General features: G+C 35.3%; 1 protein-coding gene across 1 annotated transcript; it reads left to right on the forward strand.

Moving 5' to 3' along the window:
• The first annotated feature begins 2,342 nt into the window (after positions 1-2,342).
• LOC123309403 (40S ribosomal protein S12, mitochondrial) lies at positions 2,343-12,200 on the forward strand. The gene is made up of 4 exons (XM_044892509.1): positions 2,343-2,464; positions 2,512-2,530; positions 2,592-2,746; positions 11,824-12,200. Exons 3-4 carry the CDS (start codon positions 2,593-2,595, stop codon positions 12,165-12,167), a joined length of 498 nt encoding a protein of 165 aa, XP_044748444.1. The 5' UTR covers positions 2,343-2,464; positions 2,512-2,530; position 2,592; the 3' UTR covers positions 12,168-12,200.
• Positions 12,201-13,399: the final 1,199 nt, after the last annotated feature.

Raw genomic sequence — 13,399 nt, forward strand, 5'->3', positions numbered from 1 at the left:
AAATGTCAATATCCAGTTATTATTATTATTTGGGGTGATTCATCGAAAATCCCCAATATCTCGAAAACCAAGGCACTTTTGCCAAACGTAAAATATATTTATTTGAACCCCCATAGAGTACTCTACCCGCAGGCTCCATATTATCCATTCATTACGCCACACCCTGTATAATTATTATTATTATATCAATGTACTGAAAATAAACAGACATGAATACTAGGCAGTTGTTTTGTTTGAAGGTGAAGCTCCTGTTGCTTCAAACTTCTTTCAATTATTTTGACTACCATTCACGCAAGATGATTTTTGTTGAGGAATTCAACATTCTCGTAATTATCCGTTCATTTCTTCAAGAGATACCCATTCCCTACCACCTATGAGTATTCAATTCAATGCTAACACTGCATCAAATGCATTTCATCCTCGGGTTGATTTTTTTGAATTCTACAACTGATGTAACGTCTTCAGCCTTCAGCCAAAGAAAATAAACAACAGTAACTCTCCTCAAGCTACTGATTACTTTTATTTTCCATGTAAATAAAATAGATTTGGTATGTCTTCAATCAGTTTGTATAAATGTCAATTATGTTCGTTACATATTTTCGACGCAATATTTTCCGAAGTGATTTGACATTGTGATGAAATACGTAATTACTGAGAGTCTCACGTAGAACGGACTACGTAGCATTTATTTAAAACTCAAAAATGTTTTGACAAGCGTCTTAACCCAACATTTTCGTACCATACAGAGTGAAAGGTATTCAATTTCCATGGCCAATCCTGTGCTAAAATGAAAGTGAATGAAGTATAGAAGCTGAAAGTAAAACGTATATCTTTGTTGATTCATTCGGGAAAAACATTTCAATGGAGTTCCTCATGTCGTGAATATAATGCCCAGAATTTAGATAACTATTTCATTCCAGAACAAATTCGGTAAAAATGTCTTTGGAATTAATCTCATATGTAACGAAAAATTTCATTGTCATGTATCATTCATTTTAGGACCTATACGGTATTAAACTCCCCTATCGGACGAAGTATCGTAGACATAGCATACTTATTCAAAACTGTTGATATTCATGAAGAAAAGATAATAATTTCTGTCCAAATTCATTTACTCCGAATCCTTATCAATCAATTATTAGCGTATGAAGTTTATTGATATCAGTATCGTTCTCGAACTATTTACAGGTTTCAGTATGTGTGAATGAATCGGAAGAGCAGCTGTATATGAGTAGAATTCAAGCTGCCCTACTTTCTGTCCTCCTGAAATCTGACAACGTTGCGGGAGGTGAGAGCGCACTACTAATAAGAAATATATGCGGAGGTAGTAAGGTCTGATTCGTTTAAAGAAAAATTTTTCAATGAAAATCTTTTCCCCTCTTTAGGTACCCCTGTTATTTACCTTCCCCTCTACATATATAAGCAAAAATTATTCCAATTAAAAAACTCCTTCACCCGGAGGTCAGGTCGCCCAATGAACTTAACGGAGGTAACAACGAACTACGGGTTCATATATATTTATATATATATATATATATATATATATATATATATATATATATATATATATATATATATATATATATATATATATATATATATATATATATATATATATATGGTACCCCGTTACACTAACCTTTGCTAAAACTCATACATATGCTTTATTGTTTGATAACTAAAAATGTATTGCTGACATTCAAAAGAATATATATATATATATATATATATATATATATATATATATATATATATATATATATATATATATATATATATATATCAAACAATAAAGCATATGTATGAGTTTTAGCAAAGGTTAGTGTAACGGGGTACCATACAATTTTGATACAAGAGCTTAGGGAAAAACCTCAGTAAAAAAACCCTGTCTCCCCGTGAGAAGTTTAGTGATCACAAATTTGTTTACAGAATAAGCTCTAAATAGTGAAGGCCTTCCTTTCCATTGACATAAAAATTTCTTTATCCTCTTTCCATTTGGAAATAATATCTGAAACAAAGAAACAGAGCAGAAAACGAGAAAAAAGGCGAATAATAAAAGCCCATTGAATTGAGTATTAATACTCAATAATATAACGAGAGAATATTCTTGAAATATCCGATTAATTTTCCAAACTGGCAACGAAGCGGCAAATTCGACGTAACAGCAATCTCATCTCAAGGTCACTTGTAAATTCCCCACATTCACCTAAAATTAGAGTGGAATTTGCGTTATATATGTGTAACACTAGTAACTAGGTTATTATAGGTTATATAAAATGAAAAACTGACATCGATAGTATAGAAATTAAAATTATGGGGCCAGAAACAACCTTGTTGTCTTTTAAACAAAAATATCGACACATCGATATTTTTTGCCCATCCCTAAGCTAACCTACAGAGACTCTGATAACCTAACCTAACTAAAATTTTACCCAAAACAAGAAAAAGGAAGTCCTAAGTTGTTACTGTGTGACATATTACCACAGCTTAATATACACATTTATTAAGCTGGGATTTGCTATTTGTACAAGTAAGAAACTAGAGTGCCATTTTTTGAGAACTGAGCATAAATTTATTTTAATTTTTTTTAGAATGCAGTTTTTATCCAACCTCCTAGGAAAATCAATTGGGGCCCTTTTCACCGGAAAACTTAATCAGCTCGTCACTCCTCTATCCTTCAATCAACCTAGATACTATGTCTCATTGAAGGGTCTGTGCCTACAATCAACTTCTTTATCCATACAAGGTGAGTTTCTCGTTTCTAGATTGGAAATATGAACATTACCTGCTCTAAATCAGTGTCTTTTTCTAGGATTAAAACAGATCTTTTCCTGTTATTATTTTAAGCTGTTAACTCCCTGTAGATGGTTTTAATTAATAAAACTATTTTTGTTTGATCTGCTATGGTAGAAATTGTTCATATCGGCTCTCAAGTATTGAATTATTTTTTCACCTTGTGTGCTTCTTTCTAGGTGCTCAGAATGCTGAATAGAAAACCCAAAAATGTTTTGAGTTACTGAAACAAGTGCCACTCCAAAAAGAATTTAATGGTACCTACTTATTTTATGTACACTATCCATATCGATCGTAATTTTGACAGTCAGAGAATACCTTACCAACGTGATCTATTATGGCTTAGAAAAAGCTCCAATGTGGGATTTATTTCTTCTTCCAATTCTGCCTTTTCAAATTTAATAACTCGGAATGTGAGCTACTCCTAAGGTCTGCTAAAATCTTCTTGGTTTTTCAAAATGAATAAAGTTGGATTCTGTCCTTAATTCTGTCCCTTGTAAAACAGCCACAAATGATGTACTCCATTGTTCTCCTTTAGATATCATAGTGTTAAAGTTTTCTCATTACCTGTACCTTCCATTGATATTCTGAGCATGACCTCATGGGCTACCCTATCTATAACTATAGATGTAGAGGAGTGAGATCTGTAATGACCTCAAGTGCTCTAGTTGGACACGTTCTCATAGCTCCATATTGTTAGATTAGCTCTATATTAGCGACAGTGTTCTGTCTTGCCCTAAGATGATCAGACTAAGTAATACACATCTGAAATATGAATCCGAATCCAAGGTGGGCTGTCGGCAAAATATTAAGTAGTAGTATATTTATTTTTATAATTATTGCCTAATCATAAGCAAAGAAAACAAAATATTATTGCAGATCAGATATTGACATTGTAGTTTTATGCTTTTCAGACTACTTCGAACAAGTTCTTTTTTCTAAGGTCATAGATATCATCATTTGTTTCATTTCAGTGTAGAGATATTGAAAGTGACCCAAAGTTAGGAGATTGTTGAAGAACTTGGAAAAGTAGAAATTTTATTCAACACTATAAATGATCTTTTATATAATTTCTTTGAATGAAGCACTTCTCATATCAACCCCCAACAGTAGTTGGTCATCATGTCAGAGTCCCAACCTATTTTATAACTCTTTCATTGTCTGTAAGTCTTGATTCAATTTCTTGATTTTTGGGCAATGACTCTAAATGAGAATGTGAAGTTGATTTTTCAGAATTGTTGCATCTTGCGTCCCTCTTACAATCTCAATAGCATGCACTCAATGCATCCCAAGAAAGTTATTGATTCCAACCGTTCCATTCAAAAACAAAAGCTGCTGGAAAAACACTGTTGCCATATTCCAAAAACAAAGGGTCTTCAAATTGAGTTCTTGAAAGTAAATGATTAAAAGACATACAATTTGGAATGAAACTGAAAAAGTTCTCAGTAATTCTTTAAATACAATTGCACTGAAACCCATTTAATAAATGTTAATGTCATTTTAGCCCTTGTGTTGTAGGCACCTATAGTATATCCAAATCCAAGAGGCCAGCGTAAACATTACAGCATGCAGTGATCACGCGTCAAGAACGTGATAACGCAGAGGTGTACTAATAAATTTAATTCCGAGACCGTTATATTTTAAAACTTTTTGAGTGTTCCAGTTCCGGTGAAAAATATGTATGCTGAGACTGAGACTCGTAGATACGAGTCTCGGTAATGAACAATTAATCTAAAGTTCCCACTTTAATACATACATACTATGTATATAATTGTGTAACAATATTTTTTTGTAAAAGTGACTAGCCCGTAGTGTCGTCAGAAGATGCAGAACTTTCTTCTAAGTTGACGATGACTGGTGTTATATCATCCATAATATTAGCCAGTTTCCACATGTCTACCTCTCTACTTTTTGTTTGACATGTTCCACGCACATGTTTCTATCTTTCGGAATTAACCCGTGAGAGAGCCTCTTGAAAAAGATTTTGGACGTCAGCCATTTCAAATGTGGTGTTTTTATCTGCCACAAAATTCTTGACATCGGCACAAATCAACTCAATAGGGTTCAGTTCACTGTGGTAGGGCGGTAATCTAAGTACAGTAATATTTTGGGCCTTTGCGGTTTCATCCACGATGTATTTTTCAAAGTTTTCTTCGTTCTGCCTGACTATCTGCAACAATTGCACTTTTATGAGGTCAGGGGTGAAATCAATATTTTTTCCCCCTCAACCATTGTCGGTTATCATTCTTTCTGAATTGTGAATTAGGAATTTTTTCCATTTTCCTTGAATGGTAAGGAGCATTATCTAAAACTACTATTGAATTTTCCTCCAATTTAGGAAGTATACCCTCGAACCACTTTTCGAAGGACTGACCATCCATTTCTTCATGGTAGTCACCAGTTTTTTTCGATTGGAAAGTCCAGAGTCCTCCAGTTAAAAAACCAGTGTCACTGCCAATATGACACACTATAATTCTTTGCCCTTTGCCTGGAAAAATATATTCACTTCATTTGAAAAAGAATGTTGAAATTGTTTTCCACCAAAAAGGTACTTACATCAAGTTTCACAAAACTTTGATTGCTCGATCAACGATTTGGCATTCGATTTCCCGCTGGAAATCATTAAAACTTTCATATTTCCGAATATATTGGAGGAGTAGCAGTTGAGAATCATTAAATGGGCGTGTATAGATAATTATTTGGTGCAAGAATGATATTCAGAATGCTTATGACCAACTTATCGACTGAAAACTAATTGACGTTCATCCGTCAATCGATCGTTGATTCTGTGATCAAGCTTTATGAAACCGAGGGTTAAACGAGGGTTAGTTAGTTTGTTTACGCTGGCCTCTCGGATTTGGATAGACTATAGTATTTGTATGCGGTGTGTGTTGTGTTGCCTGCCGCCGGGCGATGATATTGCTTCTCTGCTTCATATAATAGTTTGACTTGTCCATTTATTTCTTTTTTTTTGTTTCTTATCTGCATGAATGATTACGTGTAAATAATACGGTTTGCTTGTAATGAAGGTTGATTTTTTGAGCGTGAACCGGGAAGTATATATCCGATTATCATAGATTTTGCAAGTATATTGAGATTGGATTCAGGTCATTCTTTTAGGTATGTTGATGAGACGTTGAATTTCCTTTTCTGATTTTGTTATTCTTTTAGAAATAAATCTTTTAAATCGAACATTATTGAATTCCTTCATACTTCTGGCCAACTCCGACGACCCTGAATAGCATTACCCTACACAATGTTTGCCGTTAGCAAATAAATTAAAAAGCCCGCTTCCAGATGTTAATGATGTTGTGTGGCAAGAGATACTAATATTCTTCTCCCTGCGTGAAATATGCACATCTCTTTCTTTTTTTCCATCTCCATCTTTCTAATCATAATTTATTTCCGTCAGTCATATAAACTATCTCAACACGAAAAGGATTTTCAAATTTTAAATTTTGAATTTGTTGGAGAGTGGTCATAGAAATAGCGATATTAATGTTTTTCGTCCTTTCAAACTTCAAAATTCATATTTCAAAATCAGTGTGGCCAACACACAACAGTAATGTGGCCCATAAAAACAAATGAATCTATGAATCGTCTAGTTAACTAATAGTTTTGAAATCCATGGTTATTTTCTCTATGAACAACGCATAACCTATCTCAAACCATAGTTACAGTTAACCATTGGTTAGATAATCAATGAGTTAAACCACGAATGAACAAACGGCCCCAAAAATAGTTAATATCTCCCATGTGATCACCTGTTGCGCCTCCGCAGCAACTGATCCTTTCATCAAAATTTTCAATCACATTAATAGTTGCGGCTGTATCTCACCAATAAATCGAATTCTATTGATTTCAATGCTTCAACGTTTTGTTTCAGTTTGTATCCAACACAACATCACATTTGGTGAAATTATGCTCGCACTGGGCGATTGCATTTCTACAGTCCTGAAATTATGCTCGCACTGGGCGATTGCATTTCTACGGTCCTCTTCTGTCTACTGGCATTCTCCATGTTCGGAGTAGGATTTTCGCTATCTGTATACTTACTTTGAAATGCTAATCCAGAAGTAAGAAATGCCGCGAAATATTGGCAGTTGTCGTTAATTCGAATGCGCAGCATCAATTTATTCTTCAGTAGAAAGTTGCCTAGTCCCCGAATTTTCTGTCAGTCGAATCTTATAAAGCAGGAATAATTCGAGAACCGTAAACCGAGTTGAGATTGATCAATTTGAACTCTACTTTTGTCATAATTCAAATAGTTGCAATATCTATAATTTCTAAGCACTTTAGCTATCATATTATGGTCCTAAAATCACAACCATCCAATTTTAGATCCCCAAAAAAATGTGATTTCTTCAATTCTCCAAGACTTTCGAAAAAAAAAATGATGAGTATTTTTTCCTCATTCTCATACAGCTTGAAACTTTTCGAGGAAAGAGCTATATGAGTTTATATGAAAACCCCCCTCAATCAAGAGGAATCACCTCTTAAAAAATTTCGCTAATTATTTGTTACCACCCTGTATATATTATTCACCTTTTATCAATGCCAAAATAAGTATTTTGAATTTTTATACTATAATTCGGAACTACAGTCCCTGGCCAAATTATTAGACGCACCAGCGATTCGATGCAAAATCTCAATTAAAAACGCTTCAAAATTGCTGTTTGAATATTGAATTATTAAATTGAATATATAATTATGATTTTCGATCCGCAAACTCTGTTTTTAAAAAGAATTTTATTCTTTCAATTATAAATCACAATTTCGAAAAACTAAATGACTTTATAATTGGACAGAGCGGAAAGGAGTTACAAACAGAATGAATTCTAAAATGGAACTAAACTAGAATGTGTCTCTTTTCACATGGAAACCTTGGATTCTGGAAGAATCCGAGTCATCACTTTCTTCTCGCACTAACACTTTCCGCGAAGACGAAGCTGGCGTCAGCGTTCCAGTACGAGGAGCATCTCGTAATACTTTCCCCCTTAAGAGATAACGTCTCTGTTATCTGCTGGGTGGCCTTGGGTGATGTCTTCCATTTCTACGTGTATGATTTTCCTTGGACTGTAGATTAACTCGGAGATCCTTGTTTTGTTCTTTATAACGAAGATGATTCCAAGAATTGTGAAACAGCACAATATCATACTTGTAGACTGGTGAATGACCTGAGTTATTGGATGTAGGTACATGGGCTGGTCTGAAAGTTTTTCTGCTTCTTGAAGGATTGAAGTTGGTTCTTTCAGATGCCTCAGGTGAAATTCAATTTTGTGGGTGGAGTTCAATGAAATTTTCGAAATGTTTTTGGCAGTTATTTCGAAAATCGGAACTGTGTCATCGTAGATGGATTCTTCAATAATAATTCGGCAGGTGGAACTTAGAAGGTTGATTCCCTGGATTGATTTCCTGAATAGAATTCCATGGCAGTCTTCTAGTACTGTTTTGTTCTTTTTGAAGAGGGTCAGGAGCTGGTGATTCTTCAGCGGGTGGATGATGTTGAAGTCGTTGTTCACTAGTGTTGTTTGGCATCGACCTGGGGTTGACAGAATGCATGCTTCCTTGGTAGGCTGTTGAAGGCAAAGCACCATCGAACTTCCCAATGTTGATTTGCATATTTCATTGGTCCAATATTCCTCGTTGTTGATTTTGATGGAATACGTCCTTGGCGGGATCACAGCAATATCTTGGGTATTGGGTACAGGGTAGATTCGGGAATATGAAGCAATTACTCGTTTGAGAATTGGGATTTTGAGAAGGAATGTGATAGTTTCCTCCGTTCCAATGACAGACATTTTTGCATATTCGATTATTTTGAAAAGATGAACATGATCAATTGGTGATAGTTGCTGTGTCTTATAAATTTTTTCAAGATATGTCCCGATGGAATAAAGTTCTTCAACTTTAATGACTTCTAAATTTGGAATTTCTCTCATTGCAAAACTTATAGTCCTTTCTAGCATTAATAAAGTGTTCAAGAGTGCTTGGGACTGAAGCATTTGGTATTCTACAATGATTCGAAATCCTTCGGTAGATTCAATATTCTGGAATAATGCTTTAGTATGAATAATATTTTCGTTTAGCAGAGCCAAATCTTCTGAATATCTTTTTGACAAATGATTAGCAAAAGAAGTTAATTTATTTATCCTTTCGATTTCGGAAGATTTGCTGTTGTGAAGGCTTTCTAAATTTTCGTTAATAGTTTTCAGATCATCATCGTCTAGGTTACCTGTAATGAATTTAATACATTTTCCGATGAAATTAGCCAAACCTCTTCTAACTTTTCTATTGACAAATTTTCGTAAGATTTGTTCGATTTGATCCAAATTCAAACTCAATTGGTGAAAAAGTCGACGGGGTAATTCATCGAATGTTTGGTCTTTCTGAAGGTCATTAAAATTATCGTTCAACTGATCGAAATTGTCTTGCAAATTGGTAATATTTATGAAGAAAAGAAAATTATGGTAATGATCAAGAATTTTGGCATGACTCAAAGGTTCTTCAAAGTATCCATTACTTTTTATTTCGTGGACCTGAAGGGCCTGGTTTGTTTGGGTCTGAATCAGGAGGATCAGCAGTATCACCAAGATTTGCATCCTAGGGTGGAACGTCCTTCCTTCTGGTCGAAGTGGGTTGGTGAAGTTTGGAATTTCGCACTAAGAGTTAAAACTCAACGGGGTTCCTCGAACAGTTTGTGTTCACTAGTGGAAACTATTTTCAGTTAGTTCGTTTCTTGAAAAAACCGAAAACCGTTGCGAAATCCTGTTCGCAGCGCCAATTATGATTTTCGATCCGCAAACTCTGTTTTTAAAAAGAATTTTATTCTTTCAATTATAAATCACAATTTCGAAAAACTAAATGACTTTATAATTGGACAGAGCGGAAAGGAGTTACAAACAGAATGAATTCTAAAATGGAACTAAACTAGAATGTGTCTCTTTTCACATGGAAACCTTGGATTCTGGAAGAATCCGAGTCATCACTTTCTTCTCGCACTAACACTTTCCGCGAAGACGAAGCTGGCGTCAGCGTTCCAGTACGAGGAGCATCTCGTAATAATATGCAATATACTTCTTCTTACAATGGTTTTCGCAAATAATACGTTATATTCAATTAAAAAAATATTGATTCATTAATGTATCGACATATTTATGTAGTTGGAAATGAAATTCTTATATTTTGTTGAGCCACCTTTTGCCGCTGTGCATGAGAGCTTTAATTCTTCGCGGTATACTATTAATTAATAAGATTGTACGTTTTGGTGCATTTGTGGATGATGAGTTCATACGATCGTAATCACGCCCGAACTTGCAGCGAGTGGAAAAGATATGTATTGATTCATACTCCGGTACAAATACATCAACAATGTAATTCAGCACTCAAAAAATAAATGATAAACGGAACAGTATAATGAAATTCCTTGATGAAAGTAACAGTCTGGAAAAATTAAATTCAAATGTTTTGCTTTTTTCTTGGGTATTACAAGTAAATATAAAAATTCTTAGTGCGTCTAAATTGGCCAGGGACTGTATGCTGATTTTTGTTGTTGAGTATGTCTCCATTGCTGATTTAATTTTTTTCTAGAAAAGATGCAATTTTTTCATACTCAGTTTAGGCAATTTTTCAAAGTTGATTTCTCCGTTAGGGCGCCAATTTAGAGCTTTGCCTAGGGCGCCAGTTTAGCTAGCGACGGCCCTGGACAGTAGAAATATAAAACGATTTCACACATAAGCGCAGAATCAAAGATTAACTTAGTCTATGCTGAAAAGTCACTTTAGTTTATGCGCAGAATTATCAGCGTAGGAAACTAACATTTTTCATATTAATTCGCTGACCTTTCAGAGATTGCAGCAGTTCACTCGGTTCACGTCATTACTGAGGGAGTTTCACCCCCCTGATATAGGGAAGGCTAGGCAAAGTTCGACTTTAAATAAGCATTCGTATTAAGAAATGTCAGTATTTAGCCGCATTTCTTACTATTACTACGGAATTTTGAAGGTTGTTGTTCTGTGACTGAACGTAATTCTTTCATATTTCGATTAGTGTTCTGATGTTCTGATTTTTTTCGACAATGCCAAAAACCTTACCAAAACTCGCCTGCTATGGAGGCTGATAGCTGTAAAATTTAGTGGTCAGGCTGTAATTATTTTTGTGTGTATGTAATTTATACGGATCCGGAAGAAGAATTGTAGGCCTGTTATTCTCAATGTCGAATTTATCACACTTTTCAAACAGAAGAACGCCTGGGCGTTATTCAAGTTATTCGGTATTGTTCCGTTCTGTAGACTGTTATTCAGGAGATGTTATTTTATTATATGTCGTTTTAATTCGAATGGGGTATTTTCCTAAATTTCGAAATATATGTTATTGAAATCTTTATACCTCAAATATATCGAAATATATTTTTTTCGAATTTTAACATATTGCATTTTGTCTGTATTCACTTTCGAAAATTCTGATTTCAGAAGTGCTCTTTTATGAACATTCTACGTCATTTTCACAATCCGGCAACGCCCATCGAGTTAATAATGGTCATGAAAGTTTTCTGATCAACATAGTCGTAATAAACATCAAGTTTTGTGATCACATTTGACAAGAAAAACAAACAATGACACAAAATGTCATCGGTTTTAAGAAAGTATCTTAGAACATAGAATATTCTATGTTCTAAGGAAAGTATAGACACGGATTACAGAAACAATTCTATGCAATCTGTGGATATCTTCTTGATCGGTTCCACTGTTGTCGAATTAACAAAAATTACTAGAATTTAGTAAAGGCATTCTACGTCACAAGCTTTCACATATTCGAATGTTTACTAAGTTTCGAAGTGTGTATTTCTGAAATTTCTGAATTTTGAAGAGAATCTTTCAGGTGTTGGATAACTCATGGACAAGGGTTTCCATAAATAATCTTAAATTCGATTTTGGAGTTTTAGGAAACTTGCCCATTTGTTGGAGGAGCTGTGCTTCTCTAGCTTCCATGGTGGAGTCGCCTCTGTAAAATGTTCAAATCTGTTTTTAGGTCGGACTATGGCCTCTCTTAACCAGATGCATAGGACGGGACCCCACATCAAGAAAGATAGATCCATCAAGCCCCTTGATGGTAAGCCCTTTATGAAGGGCGTTGTTTTAAGGACAGTCATAAAAAAACCGAAGAAACCCAACTCTGCTAATAGAAAATGTGTGCTCGTGAGACTATCCAACGGAAAAGAAATGGTTGCCTATATTCCTGGTATAGGCCATAATTTGCAAGAACACAATATCGTTTTAGTGAGAGTGGGTAGGGTGCAAGATTGCCCAGGTGTGAAGTTGAAATGTGTACGGGGAAAATTCGATCTAGGGCATGTTATTGTTAACAGAAAGTAATTGTAAATAGTTGAATAAAAATATTGAAAATAATACTTTTTTATAGAAGGCGGTAGTTACACTTTCTAGTTTTGTGAGGGGGTTACCATTGTGACTTTAAGGTGTGCCGTGTTCCACATCCGAACTGTTCGCACAACTGCGTCCTCTACAGCTTGCCCTCCAACTCCAGTATCTGAGAGCTTTGAGGAAGCCAAGTCTTCATTCCTGCTATAATTCTTTCACCCAATACATTCTTTATGCCGGCTTGCAATGGCAAGGTATTCTATTACCAGATGAATATGAGTTTCCTCCTCTTTACTCTCGTCAGTTTCTGATAAATCCATTTTCACCATATGCTAAGGTGATAATGTCCTATGAAAAAGCGTAATTAAGAGCCTTGTACCACCGAAGCGGAGTAACTAAGACGCAACAGCGATACGATTTCGACACGCAACAAACAGACAACATGATGTTGTCCCACCCAAGCAACGCCTTTTCTACATTCAGTACAGTGAACAACAGAGGCGTATATAGGGGTGGAGGCTGAAATGAATATTATTAACAGAGAGACCAGGTGCAAAATTATACTTTGAATCTCAATCGTCTGCCACCCCCTGCCCCCCATTTACATTTTTCTTACGAAACAACGTAGTAGTGGGCAAACTACGATAGGAACCACGGACCTAGCCCTGAAACGCCTTGTAAGCTGTGATCTCCCAGCCCGTAGTGGATTTCTGTATAGAATTTCGCTGGGTACCCGCGTGTCTAGGATCGATCGCGTAATTGTCATTAATTCAACGTGAAATTTAGGCGTTTTGCTTCAAATTTCCTAAGTGTTGGCTATTTATTTTCTCACTTGGGAATATCTCGTTCTTATTTGACCATTATGAGTATTTTCGTGGCTTGAAAAGTACGAGAAATTCAACCTTCCTCGGACCCCCTGTAAGCTGCGATTCTACCGATTACGAAGCGCTTGGCAGTAGTGCTAGTGTCAGGTGCCGGTAAATTATGGGCACAGTTTTAACTGCTATGATTTTGAATATAGATACATATTGGCTACCTATAGAAGATTTTTCGGTACACAGATTTTATAATTTCGAAAGTTTTTGTAAACTTTAAAGATAGGAAGAATTTTGGACGAAGCCTTCAACTCTTCAAAATCATCCTTCGATTTTCTCTTGTAGCGTTCCGCATTGTCTGTTCATAGACTTTGCAGGTCACAAACAATTTTCTGCTTTGCAAAGTAGAGAATA

The sequence above is a fragment of the Coccinella septempunctata genome, chromosome 3 (genome assembly GCF_907165205.1).
Source record: "Coccinella septempunctata chromosome 3, icCocSept1.1, whole genome shotgun sequence".
In the NCBI taxonomy this organism is placed as follows: domain Eukaryota; kingdom Metazoa; phylum Arthropoda; class Insecta; order Coleoptera; family Coccinellidae; genus Coccinella; species Coccinella septempunctata.

Bases quoted from the DNA above. Each gene is read 5' to 3' on its own strand.
- LOC123309403 (XM_044892509.1), top strand. From the start codon at position 2,593: ATGCAGTTTTTATCCAACCTCCTAGGAAAATCAATTGGGGCCCTTTTC. The intron at 2,747-11,823 runs GTGAGTTTCTCG...ATCTGTTTTTAG, and splicing joins AACTTCTTTATCCATACAAG to GTCGGACTATGGCCTCTCTT.